This window comes from Pezoporus occidentalis, unplaced genomic scaffold, assembly GCF_034315485.1.
Source record: "Pezoporus occidentalis ecotype Australia unplaced genomic scaffold, CSIRO_AGI_Poc_V1 ctg117, whole genome shotgun sequence".
NCBI classification, from domain to species: domain Eukaryota; kingdom Metazoa; phylum Chordata; class Aves; order Psittaciformes; family Psittacidae; genus Pezoporus; species Pezoporus occidentalis.
In genome coordinates this window covers 5,122,906-5,146,828 of record NW_026912961.1, presented here as the reverse complement: position 1 = coordinate 5,146,828, position 23,923 = coordinate 5,122,906, and the positions used below count along the sequence as shown (strand labels likewise).

Genomic DNA, 23,923 nt, shown 5'->3' with positions numbered 1-23,923 from the left:
ATGGTCTTCTACTTACCACAAAGTAAGTAAGTCATACCTTACAAGATTTAAAACTCCCTTAAAGAACTTCCAAGTCTATAGGAATAATTTTCAGCTTGATACCTTCAGGTCTTGCTTTGGGATGAGTAATGTATATACCAGATAGCATTCAACATTGGAGAGGACCTATTAAATCCTCTCAGATGAGCTCATCTGCTAAATCAGAAAATCAAGCTATCTTGTGGTGTTTTACTACACCTGCAGGTAGACAAACATCCTCAGGACTGGAAACCGGAAGGTCTGATCCTGGTATTTACTTTCATGTACTACAAACCTCTGGTGTTCTTGGTGTACCAGTGTTAACAGAAACAAGGAACTGTGAATCTTTGAGGGACATCACACAACAGCTTCCTGTAAGCAGAAATAAAATACAAGATCCAAGGTCTCTATAGGCCCACTGGACTTTCAGCTGCATTGGAACTGATTGAAACTAGGCTTGGAGAAGCGTACAAGGTACAGGCTGGCAAAACTTCCAGTAAAGAAGATCCACCCTTTGGCACAGCTGCAATAGCATCAGAAAGTAAGGCCTTTCTTTCCAGACTACTGGGAGTGGCAGTTCATGTAACTGACAGATATTCCAGGAGCTGTCAAGACTGATGTTCAAAACTCCCTGTGGGGAACCGAGGAAGGTGAGGGTTATTACTTTGAATTACTCTGAATAGCACTACCAAGTGCTACCAGGAAAGTCAAAACATTCACTTAAGGTTTCTGCTATGAAATCAAGGAAGAACCTAGTGAAGTGCTTCACACAGTATGTACTATCACCAAGGACAACATCAGACCACAAGGTTCCCAGAGGTTTGAAAGTCAGTGTCACAAGAATATTTCTAGTAAAGATGCCTCAAACATCTCTCTCTTGATATTGACAGATCAAGGCAAAAGAGCTATCTGCAGAGAAGCAGTATAAAGAAGTAATCCAAGCTCTAGAACAGATTATCCATCCTTCTGTATTAGAGGCACTGATCCCTTGAGGAAAGTTTTAGTCATTGGCACAGTAACACTAACTAACCTCTTAAAATATTTGTGACATCTTTGCAAGAGAAAAGCAAAATTTTTTTAAGAAGGTATTCAGAACGACAGTCCACACTCCCTTTGCTTTTAAACTGCTTTACTATTTTTCTATGTACCCTCTCCCAGCTTACTTTTACATAGAAGATGATATCGGTGTGATATGGATCTGACTCTCTAACTACCAAAAGAACTGAAAAGTCCATGTTTTAATGTCTTACTGTTTCAGAATATTAGTTTCTATGTAAACATTTTTTATGCAGTTCATGTAAACAGCCTTGTCAGCCACTCACTGTTCTCCCTCCAATAATAACTACCACCTAAAAAATTTTAAGAAAAGCTGCTCAAGTAATTTACAACAGCAAAAAAAAACTTTCACTATTCTGGAGTCTATGCATTGTATACACGAGTCTTAAAATTGTCATTACAGAGACCAATTTAAAACAAAATACCCGATTTCTCTTCAGCCCACTTCTCTGAACATTTCTCCCCAAGGTACTGCAGATGCTTTGAACTCCTCATCACAGGTAAACCATGCCTGTAAATGTACTGAGGGCACAAGAGGCTATCCTGCTCTGGTGAGACCCCACCTGGAGTACTGTGTCCAGCTCTGGAGCCCTCAGTACCGGAAAGACAGGGACCTGTTAGAAAGGGTCCAGAGGAAGGCACAAAAAATGATCAGAAGGGTGGAGTACCTCTCCTGTAAGGAAGGCTGACAGAGTTGGGGTTTTTCAGCCTGGAGAACAAAAGACTCCAGGGAGACCTTATTGTAGCATTTTGATTCTAAAAAAGGGCCTATAAGAAAGATGGGGAGAGACTTTTGCAGCAGAGCCTTTTGCAATAGGATGAGAGGTGATGGTTTTAAACTAAAAGACGTTGAGATTCAGGCTGGATGTGAGAAGAAAATTCTTTACAGTGAGGGTAGTAAAGTGGCACAGGTTGCCAGAGAGGTGGTGGATGCCCCATGCCTGGAGACATTCAAGGCATGAAAATAGAACATTATTCTTCCATATGAAAATAAATCATACCTCATTTTCCACATGAAGATCAACTTCACCAACACATTGCATAGCACTAAAGAAGTTACTGAACTTCTCATTAATCTGCTCAATCAGCTTTTTCAGAGGATTTAGCCACCTTTCTTTCACCTAGAAGGACACATATCCACGTAAAACAATTCTCAATAACTGAATTTTCATTTAGAGATAGCATTTAAATAAATTAAAAAAAATAATCCTAATTACAGAAGCCACCATCTCAGTTTACACTCAAGACTACTTGAAATGTTACCCTTTATTTCTGCATATATATTCTATTCAAACAGACATACTGACACATAAGTGATAATTTCAGCCATTACCTGTGAAATGTTTTGCCTATAGTTTTCCAATTCTTTTTTCTTTTCCTCTAGATACACTGTCAACTGCTCTATTTCTTGTGTCTGCTTAACATATTCTTCAACAACCTGCCAAAATAAAAAACCCCAAGCAGTCAACAAAATGTTTGCCAGTTCTAACCTTGACTATAAAAATATCACACTATAGTGATTCAATTCAGCACCATTACAGACTATTGCACTGCACACTGAACAAGATGCATTTCTAGCTTTAAAGCAAAGAAACTGTAAAGCATTGCTTCTTTCAGGTTACTGCAACTTTTTTTTCTTAAAAGGCAAAGAACACACTGTTCTTTTGGAAGAATCTACTTAAAATTCTAATAGATGCAGAATCTGGCATTTACAGCACATTGTTCCTGCTATCTAGCTTATTATACCAAGAGATCTAACACAAGAGTGGGAAGCAAGTACAATATGGGTGGAGGGGGAGGAAGGGAGAGCATGGAGAAAGCAGTGAACATACTGAAGCATTCAGGCCTGTGAAACAGGAGGCCCTAGTTTTCTCTTCATTCAGGAAAGCATCAATTTCCTCCAGTGTGGCCGGAAGCGCCTGAAAAGCCTACAAGAGAGAGGATGTATGTGTTACACAGCAATGCTAATGAAGAACTCAATTTTGCTAAAAAGAAATTGAATAAGCCATAAAGTATTCTATTAGTTTTAACTAGGATGTCACATATTCAAAATTTAACATAGCAAGATTCCCCCACAAACTGTTCAGGACAGAAAAAGAAGGCTTGAAGTGCTACTACATAACAAATACACAATTAATTACTCCTTAGTTGCCCATCCTGTGCAGGTACAGATGCTCACAGATTTGGTATAAGCCAGTGGCTACGCTAGTTAAGCCATACAAATACTTCTAGGGGCTAGGAAGACTTCCAGGTAAGAAGGTGGGCCCAAACTTCAGTTCTTTTTTGTTGCTCCGTTAGAGCAAGAAGGTAGAAAAATATGGCCTCTAATTATTTGTGTGAACTCAAGACTACGGATTTTAACTGAAATTTCAGATCAAATTTTCTGTCCCTTGTGCACAGAACAAAGTGATAGAAGATATCCCCAGATATCTATTTAAAGCACTGTTTAAAGGTGCTTTAAAAGGTTAAGTGACAATGTATGAAGCAAAACTAACAAAAGTACTCATGATCCTTTAGTGGTAGCCTTCTAATATAAAGACACAGTATTCTTGGCTGGAGAAGTCAAGCTGGTGTACAGCATCCAAAATCTAAGAGGTATGCAGAGATCTTGTTTTGTACATACAGTTTGAAATTCTTTTGGAAGATGCTCATCCAGACCCAGTCTGCAGACCTGCTGAGCTTTTTTCAGCAATTCCTTGCAGTTCTCTACAAGAACTCGCTTCTTATCATCCAGTTCACGAAATCGTTGCTGTCAGAGAAGACATTGAAGATATGAAACCCCATTTTTCTACTTTATTATAAATTTCTAGAGGTGACACTAGCACACTGGCAACAAACATCTAAATCAGAGAATGCAGGTGAAATCAGACTGCTTAAAGACAGAAAATCTTTGTTTCAACACACAGAACTCATTCTGCCTCTCTGCTTGAAGTCAACAGATGCCAAGGTAGACTGATCAAAAGCATTCTTGTAATACAGCCAAATTTATTGTCCCTCAATTAGAACACTGCGCATGTAGATCCAATAGATGTCTCAAAATAGACTATTTTAAAGGAAATTCCCTATACACCAAAACACAACTACTGTGAGCCTTATTTTTTTATTAGCTCTCATTCAACTGTATTTATCTGCTTGGGAAAACACAATGGATATGATGTACACTGAATGACATATTTTAGCTGAAATTTTACAGAGTAAACCCCATAATTACACAATCAGAAGTACTTCCTTTGCTGTTTCATATTCCATCTCTATAATACAGCCATCAAAATACAAAATGGAAACACACATAGTTTTCAAGATAGTGCTGAAACATAAGTAAAACACAGTTAGTTTCTGATTTTCAACAGCAGTCTCAAAGCTAAACTGTCTGGAATTTTCGACAGGTAAGTGGCCAGCCCTGCTCAATGACTTTAATAATGCAGTGTTATCACAGCAGTAGTTAAAATACAACACACAAAATACAGTACCTTCATGAAACACCAAGCTAAAGGTTATCTCAAGCAGTATTCAGGCAAAAACCTTGGACAAAAGTATCTCTTCACCTCTGCCCCAGAAATCTCAATCACATATCTCTATACACATCATCCCTCCTGCAGGTCTGCTGCTTTCAAATGCCAAGCTGACAGTGCTTGGGAGCAATGGTTTGCTGCTGTCTCCCAGCTCAGGTGAGCACATAGCTGCAGACAGCTGGGAGCTCCAGCCACTTAGAAGTAAAAAGGTGCATATACCAATACATACTAAGATACCAGAACTTTTAATGCAAGTTATTTTACTATACATTTACTCAGTGATTACACATGCAATCCATCTTTGTAGTAGTTACACCACAGGAATACAGTTTTCAGAGGTACAAAATTCTAACTTATACTCCGTAAGCACAATACTTTGCTTCAGAACTTTCTTCTGACAGTTTGGAAAGTTTAGTTATGTTCCTATACCTGGGAGAGCTTTATCTTCCCAATTTTTTTGTTGTGAACTTCAGTTAAATATGGGAGCCCTCCAGTGGCAAAAAAAAAAAAGCAAAAAACAAAACAGCAAACCTGAAGCTTTCATTTGGAGAGCATACAGTTAGCTAAAGGCTTATTCCACATTTTTAAAACACAGGACACAGACACCGACAGCAAATCACATCACTTTCTGACAATTTAATCTTTATTTACTAAATGCAACAGATGCAGTAGTAACAGATACTATCATGAGTGGTCATCCATAAAGTTCTTTCCTTCACTCAAAAATTAGGGCTGCTGATCTCTACAGTATGTATGAACTCAAAAACCCTGTTTTTCCTTTCCTTCACCAAACATGAGGAAACAGATTTTGCATTAGATGTAAACAATTCAGAATCTTCACAAACTACAACACTATGAAGGTATTTTTCTACACTGTGTTGATGTTTTCAGAAGTGAAAAATAATAAAAAAGAATTAAAATAAAAGCTTTTTTTCAGATTTTACACCCCCTCCCTAGGTCTACAGTAGAGAAGGAGGTAAATGTCGCAAGGCAGGGCAAAAAGGACTGGCATTAGACTTATACACCTAAAAGTGCAGTAAGTGGAAGATACCATCCTTTTGGTTACAGGAAAGATCTCACACCATTCTGAATTAACACAAATAAAACTGTCCAGCACAACACTTATGTTCCACTATATATTTGCATATGCCTATAATGCATTCAATAACATTTTTAGGGAAATCTTAGAAAGTTCTAAATTAAAACTGAACTGTATTTTGGATCCCAGAAATTGCAAAACCAACTGGCTTCATCTAAAATGTGTTTGACCTCATGCTAACAAAAGCAAAGGATCCAGTGAAACACATCACACCCATACTTTCTTCATACAAGAAACGTGAATTTATTCTTATGTGTTTGACCACTCCAGAGCCAAAGGCAACTTTGAATCATCTGAAGTGGGGAATGTCAGCTCACAATTCTACATACAGCTCTCATGTGAAACCCTGCAAAGCTGCACAGAGTAAGATTCCGAGTTTCTCTCTACACACTGAAAACCTGACATGGATTCAACATTGAATATGCCTGACCAAGCCTAAGGCAAGCAAAATTCTTCAGAATGTAAAAAGGAAAACGTGTGGGGAGAGAAAAACCTCAGCATTCAACAAGACTGGGAAGCAATAGATATTTGATGTGGTTATGAAGAAAGTACTAGAATAAACGCACTGAAAGTTCAACAAGGTTTCAGCTGTCATCCAGCTTTGCCAGCTGACTGTCATGGCCATACACCAAATAAAACATAGATAAATATAAATAAATAAAAATACACTAGTTTTGATTTCTTCTCCCTCCTACATATTAAAAAATGCATAGCAATGTTAAAGTTTCTGTTGATTTCCTTACAGTGACTCAATAGAACAATCTAGTTAAAAAAAACCTCTAAATAGAACAAGTTACCATTCTGAACAGAGATGCTACATGAAAAATCACAGTCTAGGCAAGAGCTTTACATTTGTTTCAACCAACACCATAAGAACACCACCACCACCACCTTGGAAAGAGCTACATCTAGGTACTTCAGGAAAGCTCTGTACTAGTGCGGGGCTATGACTACAGTTTCCTGAAACGCACCTACCAAACAGCAGAAACCAGCTATACTCTGTGCACGAATAATTGGCATTCTGTTGTGCTCACCAATACCACAACCAGTTTTGTGCAAAATAAGGTGGTTAAAGAAAATACAGTTACCGGTAGCCAACGTTTTCTCATGAATTTGTGTTTAAACACATGCCTGGTGACAGCATTTAATTATCTGAAGTTTGAAAATTTAACCATACAAAAACAGAATCTGCATTTTCTTAAAACTTGGCTTAAGGAGCAAATGCTGCAATATACATACTGAGTACTAATGCCAATTATTTAAACAAATTATTATCAAATGAACCTGAAAATTAACAAGCTATCAAAGCAAGACAATTAGCAAGACTCTTTCAAACAACCATCATAAACATGCATGCAAACTCTGCCAATTATTTAATGAGCAGATGGGGCTAACAATCCTCCCTAATATTCAGTATGGGTCACAAACACAGATTTCCTTCTTAGGCTCACTAAATAAATTAAAAACAAGGAGTTGTTAAAATAACACCAAGGTTCCCACTTGAACTGCAATGATATAATACAAACCCCAGAAATCTGTTGCTGCTAGCTAACTTGACTTGTTCAAAACCATTGAACAAGTTGGCCTTAACATAAATGGTTAAAAACCCCCACTATAAAGCAACAAACACGATGCTCTCTTCACAGTATCCCAGCGCCAACACCTCACAAAAGGAACATATGCAATATCTTCGATGGACCAAGTGGGGTTTGTGTTTGCTTCAAATCTTAATCAGTATTTACTTTAGTACCATAAAGACTCAAGACTGCTTGGGAGAGGAAGACCATAAATGAGTGCTAAGTATTAACAAAGCTTCATGGCTTCTTTGGCCGATACCCACCACCCCAATTTTCAATGAAGGCATCATGACCAGCATATGACCTACAAAAATGTCTGAAGTTTAAATGCAGAATTAATGGTCCCATAACTGTAACATTTAGGTTCCAATTTACTTCACTATACAACTTTTGTACAATATACTTATTTCTGGTTGGCTTCCTCTTTTTGCAGGTTTATTTATTTTATAAAACCTTGTACCAGCTGTTTTCAAGACTTCCTTGAGGTGCGGCAAAGGCATCCTCCCAGCAGCTTTCTACTGCTGTAGGAAAAAAAACCAACAGCCAAAGCCACTTAGAAGCTGGAGAGAAGGCCCAATTTAAACACACAATTTCCATAAATGAATTTCAGAGGAAACTAAGAACTACTGAGTTTTCCCCATCAACATTCATGTCCTCAGGCAGAAAATAAGAAATAAACCACAGAGTATACAACATACAGGATTCACAGGACAATACAGGAAGGAGAACTTCCAAAAAAAAAGGGACTAAAGACTTAATTCAAAGACTCAAAATGCAGTATATGGAGAAGCGTGACTTCGGAGTTCCACGCAACTGAAAACTTACAATGCAGCTGAATACTCAGATAAGGAAAAAACTTAGATCCTGTACTTTGAGTTTTTTCCTCCCGTAGACTGAAAGACTGTACTATTATTACACAAATACAAAAACTGACCTCTGTGCACCAATCCAGGAGACACCACAGCATCCTATGCTCTTCAAAAACAGCATGTGTGTGGAAGTAATTTCTCACACTTGTCTTTTTCCCTGAACACAACATAGCTTCCTAATACGATCAATACAATGACCATTTATTGTCCTCTTTCTCTTTCCCTCCAAAGAAGGCATTTAATTGCAGTATGATAAAATGAGCTATGAAAGAAAGGTAAAACACATCTGCCTTACTCTGATATGGTACTTTCTGGCTCATCTTGAGCTCGCGTGTCCCGTATGCATTGGGGTTACTTGCCTATGACAAACTTGGAAGAAAAATACTTCCAAATGACAGCTAGTGTTTTTACGCACACCATGCATTATAATAAAAAAATCCAGGACATGATGACTTTCAGAATATTTTCACAGAAGCTTAGTGGGCTTAGTTGAGGAAGACAAAGCTCCTATTCAGTTTTAAATGAAGATGCTGAAGTCAAACTACAGAAATCAAGGCTAAATATTTAGCAGTACTAACACAGACACAGAAGCATCCTTCTTTATACAAGGGCTTCCACAGAAGATGCTTTCATATCAGATATCCCAGTATTCATAGGAATAGTTACCTCTGCGGCTTTTAGCTGTCCACTTGCTGTTTTATACTCGGTTTCTAGTCTGATCTTCTCAGTAGCCACTGCAGTGCTCTGAAGAATCAAATCTGCCTTGAGGATGTTCAGTGATACACAGTTCTACGCAGAAAAACAGTAGATATCTTTTTTTTCCACAAAAGACTCAAAACTGATACAATTACTATCAAGCTTTAGAACGGATTAATTTTTTAGTCATACCATACAATCTCATACACTGTTCAGCTCTTCAACAAATTCAACGAAAAAAGGAAGGTGCCTTACTGGTGACACAAGCTCTTCAAGATGCAACCAAAGCATTTTACATCAAAAAGGCACATTCACTTTCCTTATGCCAGATACTCACATATGAAATGCAAGAAAAGACTAAGCCACCTCAATTCTCTCTCTGAGACAGAATAAAACAGGTGGATTTTGGTGGTCTTTGTAAGTCACACACAAAAATGGAAAAAGGTCAAAAAATAAACACATAAGATGTCTCTCTCACTGATGAGATGACTGACAGTGACTCTAGTGTCTTGCATCTTAACTGGAACAGACAACAGAAGGATGCTCTATTTTGGAAGTTTATTGACAGACTTTAGGGATCCCCAGAACCTGGTCTAACATCTTTGACATTAAATGGTTGCTTATTTAAATGAGGCAGCCACAGGAATTAGCAACATAATCTTGACTGTGTGAAGGGCAGCTTTAAACCTCAAATTATGGGGCACTGAGAACACCAGTTTATAATATGCCAATTATAAAAAACAAACAAACAAACACAACCCCCACCATAAAAAAACACAAACAAACAAACACCAACACCCCCCCCCCCCCCCCCAAAAAAAAAAAATCTTCTCTCTTAATGAAAAGGAGAACAAGGTTCCAGCTGTTGGTCTGTTCCAACTGCAAGGGACCTGTAGGATGAAGTTTTCAGTGTTAGCTCCTGACCACAATAGTGAGCCAAGGTCTGAGATCTTTACTATTTATCTGTTTCCAGTCATTGTAAGGAAAGTAAACTGAGTAAAGTCATGACAAAAGGATATGAAAAATGGAAAAAGGCTACTCAAATACAACACCACAAAGAGAACTACACGCAAACCCGGCGCAGAATCTGAAACAGTGGAACAAGGCTGTTTCTGTCTACTGGTTGTGAAGTATTAGATATGTTCCAGGTGCAGTCTGGCACATCTTTGTGTAAATTTTTTATCATTTTACTAGCCTACAGTTAGCATAACTACAAAACTTACTGGAAAAGCACAAAGACACACAAACTCAGAAGCCTCCATGAAGTTTCGTTTGGGGATGACCAGAAATGTATGGATTTCAACAATTTTGATAAAACATATAATAAAACATCTTTCTTGTATCAAAACATTTTCTCCTCTTCATATGTACTAGCATGTATTTCCTACAGTATGCCAAATATAAAAATTAAGCTGACACATCACTGAAATAAATCCCTTTGATAATCAAAAATTATCTCAAGCAAATACCATCTTTGTTCCCCTACACCCCTGGTATACTGAGAAATACCCAGTATGTATCAAATCTGGTTTTCTACACTAGGTGATAAAGAGATGAAGACATTCCTTCAGGCATGTCATACAGCAGTCAGTAAACAACTCCAGGTGCACTTTACAAAAGCAACACACTGGGACAGATTATGTGCTGGGAAATGCACATCAAATTAAAGAAAAAAAAAATCAAAAGTATGTTCTAGAAATTTCTTTTAAAGCATTTGCACACGTTTTGAAGAGTGTTACTTTTCAGTACTGTTTGTTATTACCTGTACAAGTTCTGTAACATAATCTAGAATCTAAGCAACCCTTTCAACATGGCAGGTGTTTTGCCATTTGGCATTTCAAAACTGCTTCGGCTAGCTGACCAAAGGTGATTCTGAAACACTCCAATTGTTGCAGTCCATGCTTATCAACAAACAGAAAGAGCCCACCGACTTGGAACATTTACTTCCTTTTTTATCATGTAAATACCAACAATACATGTACTGAAATCACCCTCACTTCAAAGGTAATACTAAACTCTTGAAGGGTAAGCAAGAACACATTTCACCATTAGTAAGGCTTGGTAAAGTTAAAACATACATGCTCAAAGAGGCTGCAAAAATGGCAGTATTTTTTCTGCCCAGTGGGAACACATAAACAGATTCCCTTGGAACTAAAAGTAACTGTTTCTTGTTCCTTAGTTAAGAAAAGCTCTTAGTTGAGAAAATTCACTTCCTGGCAGCTCCTATTACTAGAGTTTACAGGCTAAATGAAAGCAACAATTAAGTTCAGAATGTTTTCTTTTTTTTTGGAATTAAAGAAAACCTTATGACGTTGGAGCCTGAGATTCAAATACTTTCCACATCCCCACCCTCTTCCACAATTATGGATCCTTACAGCTTCTGGCCAGTTTTTCACATGACTAATGCTACACTTTTTTATTCTATAAAAAGAAAAAAAAGTATTATGGACTAGGGTGCAATGAAGAGTTCACGGAATTATGAACATTCTGAAAATGTACAGGCCAAAACAGGTGAATGGTTCATTCCTAGTTCATGCCTGTATCTACTGAATCAGACCATGGACTGTAAGACTTCAGCCCTTGAGAGTGTAAATCAACACAAGCAAATTATCTACAAATCAAATCAACAACAGATGAACAAGTTCAAGTTCATAAAATCTTTGAAAGATGTTATCTTGAAGCAAGTTGGCTTGTAAACATTTACAGTAACACATGCAAATATTGTGTACCTCCTCCCTGAGTTACAATAATTGGACTTAATAGTGGAACACATACAAAGTTAAAAATCCATACCTTTATGAGTTGCATTAATTCAGTAACAAGTCTTGCTTTTTGGTTATTTATTTCTTTGACCTTTACATCTGCCTGTTTAGATTGCTCCTCTAAGTCGATAGCATCTTGTTCCAGCTGTCTTAAACTATGGGAGGAATCAATATTTGATTAATCCTGATTAAAAATAAACTGTACACAAATACAAAAAAAATTCTTTATCTTGGTGATGAAACAACAGTCAGCAACAACATGTATCTGATACCTAAATATTCCAAACCCATTAAAGACATCCCCAATCTATGCACTTTAAACCTAAGAAATTCAAAAGACAAAAAAAAAATCATAAAGAAACTGACTTTAGCTACTAAGGCTATCACTCACCAACCACAATTCTTTACTTCTGTAGATTTCAGCTTAAAAACACTTAAAAAAAAAACTATGTAAGAATAACATTTTTCTTCTACTGCTAGCTCCTTGCAATGATACAACTTAGCAGAGTTCAGGAGGTTTGCTTAATTCTTGTTATATACGCTACCAAAAAAACCCTCCCATGTCCTTAGGTTACTGCAGAGAAACACAGTTTAAAATGAGTGAAAATTCTGAAGAACTTCATATGAAATAATAACGCTTAATGAGCTGCACAGCATTTGAAGATCTTTAAAAAATGGCCAAACAGATCAAGAGGATGATCCTGAAAACTACAAAATAATCATTCTTTGACCCCCTTGGAAAACAATTGTAGGGGCATAAGGGAGAAGGTGATCAGGAAGAAACAACAAGCATATACCAAAGGTAATCAACATACCTAATGAATGCAATTGTAAAACAACCAGATAATGAGAGATCAAGTGGTTGCCATTTACTTAAGCTTTACCAAGGCTTTCTGTTAGGTTGTCTGATAAAAGCTCATCTACACACCCAAAAAGGAGAAACAGACAATAGCAGGTGGGGAAGCCCAAATAAAACCCTACCCTGGTTACCCCCAGGCCCATCACAGGAACCATCAGCCTGTGAAATTATGTCCCGGGGGTTCAGCTTTAACAGCTGTTTTTCTCCTTCTTAGTAGCTGGTGCAGTGCTGTGTTTTTGGCTTTAGTCTGAAAACTATGCTGATAACACACTGATAACACACTGATAAACAGCCATGTTTTCAGTTGTTGCTAAGTAATGTTTACTCTGATCAAGGACCTTTTCAGTCTCATGCTCTGCCAGTGAGGAGGGGCACAGGAAGTCCCGAGGAAGCAAAGACAGGACACCTGACCCAAACTAGCCAAAGGGGTATTGCATACCCCAGCACATCACACACCCAGTATATAAACTGCAGGGAGTTACCCAGAAGGCCCAGATCACTACTCAGGTCAAGATGGGTATCAGTTGGCAGCTGGTGAGCAATTGTATTGTGCATCACTTGTGTTTATTGTTTTCTTTTTGTTTTCCCCCTTCAGTTTTATATTCTCTCCCCTTGTTATTTCCCTTATCATTATTATTGGTGGTAGTAGTAGTAGTGGTTCTGTACTATACTTTAGTTATTGGATTGTTCTTATCTCAACCTGTGGTATTTACATTCTTTCAATTATCTCCCTCTATCCGGGAGCAGCAGGGGAGGGGGGGGAAACCACAGGCCCATCTCTGAAAGCCCAGAGGAGCACACGGGCACCTTATCAGGCAGGACTCCAAATTAAGGACTCCAAGGGAAGGAACACCCTGTCCTAGGACAGCCTAAGCTCCAGTGTTAAGGTGTGGTACTCAACAAGGAAAGTCAACACCACAGCATCCTCTGGACTGAGGATGGTTGTTTCCTGGGGGTATAGGAAGCACTATAGAATATAGAAGAAAAGCATGTAAATACCTGGCTGGTCCAGCCATGCCCAATTAGCACATTCCCTTTTAGTCAACTGTGTTTTTCACTCTTGTCCGGGGTGAGTGGTTCTCTATTCAGTGTACAAGCAACTAGTCAGATCATAAACCAGAGGAGAAGGCTTGCTTGTCTGTGATGCCAGCAACTGGAAAGGCCAGTGACAGTCGCTGGAGTGGGACCACAGTTCAGAGGCCCATGTGTCCATGGTGTCAGCACCTAGTACAAGTGCAGATGTGCAAGTTAATGTCTGATGCCTAGTGAAAAGCAGGCCAGACTAGCTATTAGGTGAAGTAGCCTGAGAGCCAAAGGGTGAGGCCCCAGGAAGAAATCCGGGAAGGGGCCAAGCAAAGTCCAGCCTTGCTGCCAGAAACCATAAGATCTGCTGTCTCTAGAGGCAAAACCTGCTGGCATGTGTACGTATTTAAAAGTAAGATGACAGGGGTACTGGTTATTGGGAGGCATTATGGGAGCCATGCTTACATCTGCTCATTTGTATGACTATGTGACCAGGGAGTCAACTACTGGGAAACCAGGGAGTCCCAACCAGTTCTGCATGCATTTGCACATGGGTGACCAGCACAGCTCATACAACCAACAGAAACAGGGCTGCAGCCTTGGGAGTTTGCATGTCCAGGTACCAACAACTGAGGAAGCTGAGGTCCAGGGACAAGTACTGTGCAGATTCAGTGTGTCTGGACCCAGCTGCTGATGCGATCCACACTGCCTGTGTATGTGTGTGTGGTACCCTCACTAGGGGAGTCCTGTCCTGTTCAGACAGAATAGGAACATGATGAGTCCAGTGGTGCTGTGTTTGTCTGATTTCCTTATGAGTCCATCTGTGCTGTGTGGCTGGCCATGTGTAAGTATGTACGTAGCTGCTGTTTAGATGTGTTTTGTGTGACTGTGTCTACTGGGAAGCCTCAGTAGTGGCGGCACCTGGGAGCATTAAGTGGCCTTGGATCCACTTTTGTCTCAGGCTGTTGGATCCACTCATTCCCCTTACTTTTTCAATGCTACCTCCCACAATATTGTTGTATTCCAGTTAGAAAAATTCAGTCTGGGTAGATAGAAGACTATAGAGGTTTAAAAAGAAAAAAAAGTGGTTGGATGGTCAGGCTCAGAGGGTCATGGTTAGTCTGTCATATTCTGTCTGGAGTCCAGCATCAAGTAGGATGCCACAGCATTAAGTCCTCGGACCTGTCCTGTTTAACTTCACTGGCAGTGATGAAGAAGCAACATTCTGGTCAAGTTTTCAGACAACACTAAAATGGGGGGAGCAGTAGGCCTGCCTTTCAGAAGGGCCTGCTGAGGCTGGAGCAAGGGGGTTCACCAAAGGCTCATGAGATTCAGCAAGGACAAACGCTGAGTCCTGCCCCTGGGAAGGAAATGGGTCTGGCAGTGATACAGGCTCAGGACAGACTGGCTGTGGAGAAGCTCTGCAGGGAAACACTTGAGGTATTGGTAGCCAATGAACTGAGCCTAAGCCAGGAGTGCACCCTGGGAGCAGCCAGGTACCCCAGCATCCCTGGCTGTATGAACAGAAACACAGGCAGGAGAAGAGCGATGTTTCTTCCCTGTTCAGCACTGCACCTAGTTTATCCCCCTGCCCAAACCGCAACCAACTGGAACAAATTTGGAAAGCAACCAATATGGTCAAGGTCTACAGCACATGCCCTGCAAGAAAAGGATGAGAGCACTCAGCTTGTTCTCCCTGGACAAGAGACAGCTTCAGAACATCTAATAGCAGCCTCCCACTCTCCTTCCCACCAGGAAGCCACTCACAGGATAGAATCAGGCTCTTATAAGAGGTGTGCAGTGGAAGGATGGCAGACAGTGGACATAAACTGAAATAAGAAAAATCCAGACAATGCCAGCAGAAACTTCTTCCCCATAAGGACAACCAAACAGCCAAACAGGATGTCCAAACAGGTTGTACAATCTCCATGGAGACTTTCAAGATGCAGTCGGATACAGCCCTGAAAACCTGGCCTGAATTCAATGTTGCATTGTTTTGAGACTACAGACTATATGAAGTCCCTTCCAAACTAAGTGATTCTGTCATTGTGTGTTACTTTCAAAATTATATCCAGCTTTATTCAGATATCATATCAATTAGAAACATGAGTATTTGAAAATAGTTATGCTCAGTGTACGGATTATTTAAATAATTTCTACAGAAAAACATCCACATTATAGAAGAAAATGTGTAACAGCCTTGTCTGTAATTGTGCCACGATTCTTACCCTGATTCAAAATTAAAAGAGTGCAATTATTCTTTTCAAAGGGAAGGATTTAACTGATGTTCGTTAAGTCAAAGGGTCCACCTCCTGCCTCCAAACCATATTTTGTATTCTAGTTAAACACCATGACAATACATGTATCCCTAGTAAGAAACCTGAAAGCAGTACTTGGCTTTGCAGCTGCACTCACATTCACACTGTTTCAAGATGGTTTTTTTCCACAGCAACCTGGACACTGCTGACTATACAGCAGTTGAGTCTGGTCCCTCTTCACGGAAGAAAAGCCCTTCTTCAGTTTAATGCACTGTAAGTAATGCAAGAGCTGTGCACACAAGCATCAGCACCAACTTCCAGAAAAATAGTGTGGCCTAAAAACATAGAGTATTTGAGGTTACAAGGTCTGCTGGGACTGGGTTAAGGAGGGGAGGGCGCAAAACCTAAGGCAATCTCACCTTCACTGCCTTCTGGGAGTGTGAGCTTAAGTGGAATACATCTTGAACCATGCCCAGGTTCTCACTTATGACAAAACAGTAAAAGAAGAACTAATTGCAGAGGCCCACAAAACCAGAAAATACGTTTAGACAAATAATGCGGTCAGGGTCCAACTCAATCCCTGACATGCTTACTTAGTATCATTTATGTCCATTATAGTATTATCTTGACATGTGCCATCAAGACTATGACAATATTTATGTAAATGCTCTCTTACTGGACTTCTTTGATTTTATTACAGGAAACCATTTGGAACATTATTACATGGTTTCTCAAATACTGTCTTAATCTCCACTTCTAAACACCTTTTGTCTTGATTACCACCTGTATCTGATGCTGAACTACTGGTTACTTTGTAAAGATAAAAGCACACTGCAATAAGAGGAAGCCAAATACCTTTGTTATTAAAATTGTTAATGTTTCACAGATAATATGGCTTGTTTCTTACCTATCATGTTTCACACTAATTTTTGATTCCAGCTGTCTCCTCCTGTTTCCTTTCTCTAAGATTTCCTTCTTCTGCTGCCTGAGCTCATTGTCTTTGTGTTCCAGATGCTTCTGTTTCTCCAGTGATTTAGTCAAACGCACATCCAATGTCTTTAATGTATTATTGATATCCTGAAATAAAAGGACACCACTAGCATTCTTACTATAAACATACCATATTAACACATTCAACTAGACTATGTTTACTGTACAATAAAATGGATAGTACTTCACATCATGTACAACACACAAAGAAATCCCTACCTGTAGCTGCTTTTCCAACTGTCTCCTTTCATCTGTATCCACTGAACTAGTGAGAAACTGTGCTGCCCTCACAAATGTGTTGGTAGAGAGGGGTAGGTTTGTATAAGCAGATATTTTAACAACATATTTTTCTTCTGCTGTGTATATCTGCCTAAGTTTGGTTTCTTGTATAACCTAAAAGAAACATACAAAAATATTAATTTGTTACAAGCATTATTTGTGGCAATGCTCGTTCAGAACAAGAAATTAACTAGGTAAAATCCACAGTAAAGAACTTCAGGTTATCAAGACTTGTTAACAAGCATTTGCAAAAAAAAAAAAAAAAGATGCTAAATTTAATATATCATGATAATTTTAATCCATGAAAACTGCAGTTTAAAGAGAAAAACGCTTAGAAAAGAAAAACGTTAAGAGCTTTTCGTGTAGGACTCCCTTTACTTTTACTTCCCTCTTTCTCATTCTTAGAGCCTCAGAAACACAGCATATAGGAAGGAGGAACAGCTTTCCCAGTAAAACAGGAACTGTTCTCTGTTCATAAAGCCTGTTCTCTGAGCTTCTCAAAAAAGCAACTCTTGCTGCTCTCAGCGATCCCAAAGCATTTCTGTGTTCAAAGAAGAGTTCACTTTCTGTACAAGATAGACAACAGATGGCCAGCATAGACAAAGAAGTGAATGAGGATTTAAGCTGAAAATTGTCATGTGTGTTACTCCATTATAATCCGGCAATGATCAGCTTGCAATAATCCATAAAAGACTAATGTAGAGATTGCTCCTGGTCAGAGCTCCTACCCTGTTTCTGTGAATCCAAAAAGTTTATATACTACTTATTACAGCAACTCTGACTGAAGCTATACAACTGTATTTGCAGAGAAGGAACATCATAATGCATTAATAAAAAAAAAAACAAAACCAAAAACCCATACCAAAAACCCATCAAAACCAGGCAGCTTCTAATTGGTTTGTTAAACACAACAGATCAGAACTGTCATGTACAAATAACTGTCGGATTAAAATTTGCCCAGAATCTCAGGCACTTAAAGTGGAAGTTACAATAAAACAATTTCACGTAACTGACTTGGAACAGTTTATTTGAACTTGCAAATAAAAAGATACATTTAACTTTTTATGAAGTACTGCATCAGACGGACTGGATTTGTTAAAAAAGCCTTGCAATGTTTGAGTATGATGAACTGTTCTCACCTCTAAAGGCCAGATAAAAGGCTAAAGCAATTTTCTGCTTTCTCCACATTAATTTGCAAGAGAATTTTTGAAAGAAAAACTCTAGACCACAGGCATGTTTGTGCTAATTAGGACATCTCACCCTGTCAATCATGCTTCTGGTCTTCTCTGTTCCCACAGGGACATCATGAACACGGTACTGGGAGCAAAGATAACTCATCACAGGATGAGGAGCATCAAATAACTCTCGTAAATATGAGAAAAATCCGTAGCGGCTGAAAGGGAGAAAAAACCCAACATACATCAGAAATAAAAGTTGGCAGATAAGCAAGCTTAAGTTATTGAAGGGTCAAGAAAGAAGTCCTGCTAACCCAGAACTGAACTGGTGAAAAACTTATTTGCATAGATAATTCTAATATATAGTAACAACCCCAAAACACTGTATTTAAGACCTCTCCCCACTGATATAGACTGATACATACTGCAATTCTTCAATAGGTCTCGAAGGTAAGTTTTCAGCACATGATTCAGCAGGTGCACATACAGCATTCACTCTTAGTTTCTGATGATCACGCATCTAAATATAGATTACATTTAATTATTTGGTAAAACAGACTAGAAAAAATCACTATATGAAAATCAAGTATTGTTTCTTGATTACAGAACTGGAATTATTTTAAACTGACCACCTGCTGAAAAGCTCACAAAAATTCACTCTCATTCAGGCATGGCTGAGTTCTCTAAAAGCCAAGTGCAGTTAATGTTTCTCCATGAACATACCACACACAGGAGAAAACAAAAGCAATCAAACAAATCCACAGCCAGGTGCTCAGTCTAAATGTCAAGCTGTATGTAATAAGGGATGCCCCCTCTTTCAGGCTGTGTGGCCATTTTGCAGAGACAATGGCAGACCACTGGGTACAGAGGCTCTGAAAACCCTGGTCCTCACAGGGTAGAAAAGACTGAGGATACAGAAAGACCAGTTTAGCTGCCTAAAGCCGCCTTGCACTGTGTTCCACAACCATGGAGGAAAGGCAAGTTCTCAGATATCACCACTACTGTTCACATATATAAAAATGGCTAGCCTCTTTGAAGAGCAGACAGGTCTACAAAAATCGCATGACTCATTAATCACACAATGCTGTAGACAACAGCTGGGAAGTAATATGACAGCTAATATCGTATCTTGTGGCTTTTTATTTCTGCACCATCTGCCTGGATCTCAAAGGGAACTAGCTCCTTATCGCTTCAAGAAACAGCAGTATTAAGAAAATAAAAGCTTGATTTGCTGCTTGGACCACTGCAGTCTCACAAAAGACGTCCCCTCACCTCCTAACTTAGGAGGCATTGGAAAAGCTTCGTACCAAATGTGTATCTTTCTGCTTTTGTCATTTTCTTGTACAAAAGTGATTATTGCCTTGTCAAGGAAGACAGAAGTTATTTCTAAAAGTATGTTCTTAATATTCCTGCTTCCCCCAGTTGGTCTAGGCTTTAAATAAATAATAATTGAAAAAAATCTTACTCCAGAAGAAAGCTTTTGAATACTATGTATTAGCTATTATGTTCACCTTGCCAATCAAAACTTAGTAAGTACAGACTTAATTGGTAGACTCCAAAGCTTAGGGCTCCTGCATCAGTACTTAATCAGTTTTTAAAATTGGTGCCTACTTGCCTCCACAAGAAACATTTCCATATCTTGTTGATTCTCAAAAACAAAAGCCCTCATGTCATTGGCCGAAATATGATTTTCAACATATTTAGCATGTTTGTTGTCTTTCATATTGATCTGTTAAAGAAAGTTAATGAGAAAATGATTTAATACAATTGGACTTAACACCCCCCTCAAAACATTTTAAGCAGTCAGATGATATCCAAGCCTATGTTTAACAAAACCAAACACAACGTTTAATGTTTTAAAAGACATTATTCCCTGTCCTTCTGCATCCAGTTCTACTGGGAGGAAACCTACAGTAACTCATACATCACTGTGTTTGTTTCTTAGCCATCTGTGTACTTTTTCAGCATTCCTGGAGCTATCACTGTTTCCAGCATACCATCTCTCCCTCTTCTGCACTGCCCTTACCTTACAATTGCAGCCACAACCATCTCATCTCAACCTTCTCTAGTGGTTCAGCACCAGTACTAGTGAAGGTATATCTCACTGTTTAGAAACAATTAACCTAAGGAATGAAAAAAACCCAGAAAATACCACACTCCACAAATCATTTATATGCAGTTCCCTTTCATTTGGACATAGTCAACATCACCAAATACAACTACAGAATTACGAAGTCCTAAAAAGGCAGATTCACAGATGGATTATCTTTGAATTCTTAATAAATAAATTTAAAAAATTCCACTTTTAAGATGAAGTTTTTCATATCGGAATTAAATGTTACAATTCTTTAGTATCTCTCACTAGTAATTAGACATTATGTCACTATACATGACAGAGGCAAAATTACACAGAACTACACAATTTAATACGCTGAAGTTAATCAAAGTCTATGTACACTTTACTAGCAATTTTAAAGCTACAGTTTGTATGTACCTGAGACCAACTTACAACATCTCAAACAAAAGCTGGGCATTAGCAGATGACACAGAGGTTAATGAGGCCTTAAAGTAAAAGCAAAGGCAGCCTATCAAGGCATTTGTAAAATTAATTCAATGTGGTCTTCCAGGAAGAACTGGAAGTTCTGGTAATAACAGGAAATACTTGGCATTTTATAATCAAGAAAAGTAATCTGGAATAGTTCTAGCACATGCACAAAGTATAAGAATTGGCATAAAAATATTCAACATTCAATTTAATTTAAATTGTAGCAATATACTCTTAAACTTGCAATTCTGAGGAAGAGGAGGAGTGTGCTGGAGTTTCTCACCCTCTTCACATTGCCTGGAGGGCCACTGCAAGTGGCTGAGATAATGGTGGAAGAATGCCCTAGAAAGCCAACAGCCTCTCTGAAAATTTAGCCATGCTATTCCCAGCTACTACAGCATCTGTTGAACCAAAACACAAAACTAGCAATAGGTCACGTATTTCTGTGTTCATAGCTGGCTGTACAAAGCAAACCACAAACACACCTGAGAACCACAGTGACACATTGTAACCATTGCCGAGAAGGTTGTGTTATTGCAGGAGATATTAAAATGTAAGTACTCCTGCTTCATTTAAGCAGTAAATAAGAATTACTTAAGTCTAAATGACTGGATGCACCTTAGTGGAAATCTGCAATAGGCACCTTAATAAAGGACTGCTCCTTAGGGAGGGAGGAACTCAATGTTGAGTATTACTACCTATGTAATTGAAATTACAAACAGTTTGCCATGCTAATGTATCCTGCATGTAATCAGCAGCTCGCTTCAAGATGTGTCTTGAAAGTCTTGAAGTCATTCTTGAACTCTTGCAAGGCATAAAAAACCTAAATATTAACTGGTTAGAGTGATATGCAAATAAAGTTTCTTACTTCAAGCATCATGGGTTCACAAACTCTTTTTTGAAACTTGTCTTTATTCTCTCTTAGCCACATAAGAGCAGAATGTGTGTCTCTGAATTTCCCTTTAAGATTCTCTTCCTTCATATTCATTACATTATTAAGTTGTCCAAGGCGATCAATTATTCCTGTAATTTAAGGCAGTTTCTTGAGTCCACAGCAAGCACACTTTCTAACAAGCATTTTCCAGTGTTTACTGACTCTGTTACTCCAGCAGTAAGCTGGTTAGGGGAGCCTAAGAATTCAGAGTTTCTTTTCCCAATCAAGTTTTTGTTTATTCTAAAGAAATCTTAAGAATTATTTAAAGCTTAAAATCTAAAATATAATGAAGACTTACCTGAAAGATAATGAAATGTGTAGCACACTAAAAATGCATGAATTCAGTCCTAAAAATATCAAAAACTTGTTCTAGCTTTATATTTAAAACCAGAAACGCCTCAAGACTAAAGAGGGAGAGTGACTAGCAACATGAAGTCTCTGAATGTTATTTGATACTTGCAGAGAACACGATGTGTGACAACAGAACACTTGAGAAAACATTTGCTATTCAGAAGAAACACATATTGGATACTTTCTGTGCTTCTCAAAATATGTCTCCTTCCCTTGGTGACTTGGTCTCTCAGTGCCTCAGCTTCTGCTTGGATTCTATGACATTAAGTGCCATACACATCAGTATGTGCAAATGTACTATACTCACCAAGAATACATATACACCGCCTACCTGCAAGGCTACAATTTTTAACTTTTGTTTCTTAGAAAGAACTGATCGCAAATCCTAGGCTAGTATAAAGCAATTTGCTACAATTAAAGTTAGTTCAAGTTAATATAGAAAGGATAAAAGCGGCATCAGTAGCTACTAGAATGCAGAGAGACAATTTTAAACACTACATCTTCAAAGCAAATTGCCCTTTTTGCTTCAGGTTTGGGATAAATACGTTTTTTTGTACTAACCACAGACACTTTCACTTAATAACAAAAAAAAGATCAAACTGGCAAAGCAGTATCCTTATCCAGAAGAAATTAATGTTCAGAAGGGTAGTTTTAAGGTCAATTGCCACAATTGCCATCCTCTTACCCTATTTTGAAAGCAGTTTTTGTTACTTTTAGTAAAATTGATAACAGACAAGAGGACAGCTGTACTTTAGGTAAATGCCCCAAATTATTTCACTACGGCAAGACAAGTAGACTGTACAGTCACAAAAAAACAAACAAAAAAACAAACAAACAAAAATTCCAAATAACTTACTCTTCTTTTCCCTCTCTTGGTTCATTTTATCTGCTGTTAGATCGGTGATATCACTATCAATAACTGCCCTTTCTTCTTGTAACTTTTTCAGGTCATTATTAATTGCATCAGTTTGTGGCTGAAGATTCTCACAGCCTGCCATTGTATTGAGCTCATTCTTCCACTCCTCTATCATCTTGTGAGTGTTCTGTATTTTCTTCTTTCTGTCCATTTCTTCATCCTTTTTCATTCTCAGACATTGATGAATTTCTTCAATCTAAGAATTTTGAGTTATTTCCAACATTACAGAAGTTTGGTATACAAACCTGTGACAAATAACTGTCATGGTTTAAGGTATCTGTCATATCTGTGCGACTGGTATTAAAATCTAATGTAGCCATGCACTAAAACTGTTAAGAGTATATTACAGTTCTAACAGCCCCTGACAGTTGAAGAACTGGCAGGATTTCTTATGAGCACTTAAGCAAAAAACAATCAAGCCTTTAAAGTAATTTTTGAATTTCTCATATTTTTACAAAAGCATAAGTTTTAAGCTCAAGATCTTGCTTAACATGCTTGAAAGCTAAAGACTGCATAAAATTTATAGCACAAATACAGTGTGCAGCATGACTCTGCACATGTACACATTTAATTTATACATTTTTTTGACCGAGTGCTCAGAAGTGCTGTAACTGTTTCAGAACATACCTTTGCATTTTCTTTTTCAAAAATGCTGAAATGCTGGACTTATACACTTAACAGAAGCAATAACCTCAGCCTCTTAGAACACCTGGAAACATGTTTAATACTGAGTACAATACTGTACTGTACGGGCTGTAGGTTTTCAAAGAAACCTACATATATATGTATATATATAAATACATAATATTCATACACACACTGTCTGTCCTAAGTTTGTGGCATCAAGGCAACTCATATTATGTAGTATACACCTGTCCCTTACCTATTTGACTAACAGCTGTTTTAAAGATTCATTGTGTACTGGAGGGAGTGAAGCGTGCAAGCACTTGCAGCCTGTTCGGAGGGATTTCCCACTCTGTTAACAGAAGAGCTGACAAACTCCT

General features: G+C 38.4%; 1 protein-coding gene across 2 annotated transcripts in view; it reads right to left on the bottom strand.

The window, feature by feature from the left end:
• SMC5 (structural maintenance of chromosomes 5) overlaps positions 1-23,923 on the bottom strand; it is a 45,547-nt gene that overhangs the window by 4,856 nt on the left and 16,768 nt on the right. Inside the window, exons 9-21 of one of the 2 annotated variants that reach the window (XM_062641356.1) lie at positions 22,860-23,115; positions 21,587-21,741; positions 19,789-19,902; positions 18,599-18,693; positions 18,259-18,391; positions 16,939-17,112; positions 16,637-16,806; positions 11,621-11,744; positions 8,798-8,920; positions 3,698-3,823; positions 2,907-3,002; positions 2,408-2,512; positions 2,076-2,195 (exon numbers count right to left, since the gene is read on the bottom strand). In XM_062641356.1, the coding sequence (XP_062497340.1) occupies positions 2,076-2,195; positions 2,408-2,512; positions 2,907-3,002; positions 3,698-3,823; positions 8,798-8,920; positions 11,621-11,744; positions 16,637-16,806; positions 16,939-17,112; positions 18,259-18,391; positions 18,599-18,693; positions 19,789-19,902; positions 21,587-21,741; positions 22,860-23,115 (1,791 nt within the window). The remainder of the gene's footprint in view (positions 1-2,075; positions 2,196-2,407; positions 2,513-2,906; positions 3,003-3,697; positions 3,824-8,797; positions 8,921-11,620; positions 11,745-16,636; positions 16,807-16,938; positions 17,113-18,258; positions 18,392-18,598; positions 18,694-19,788; positions 19,903-21,586; positions 21,742-22,859; positions 23,116-23,923) is intronic. The other variant, XM_062641364.1, reaches the window with a different exon arrangement.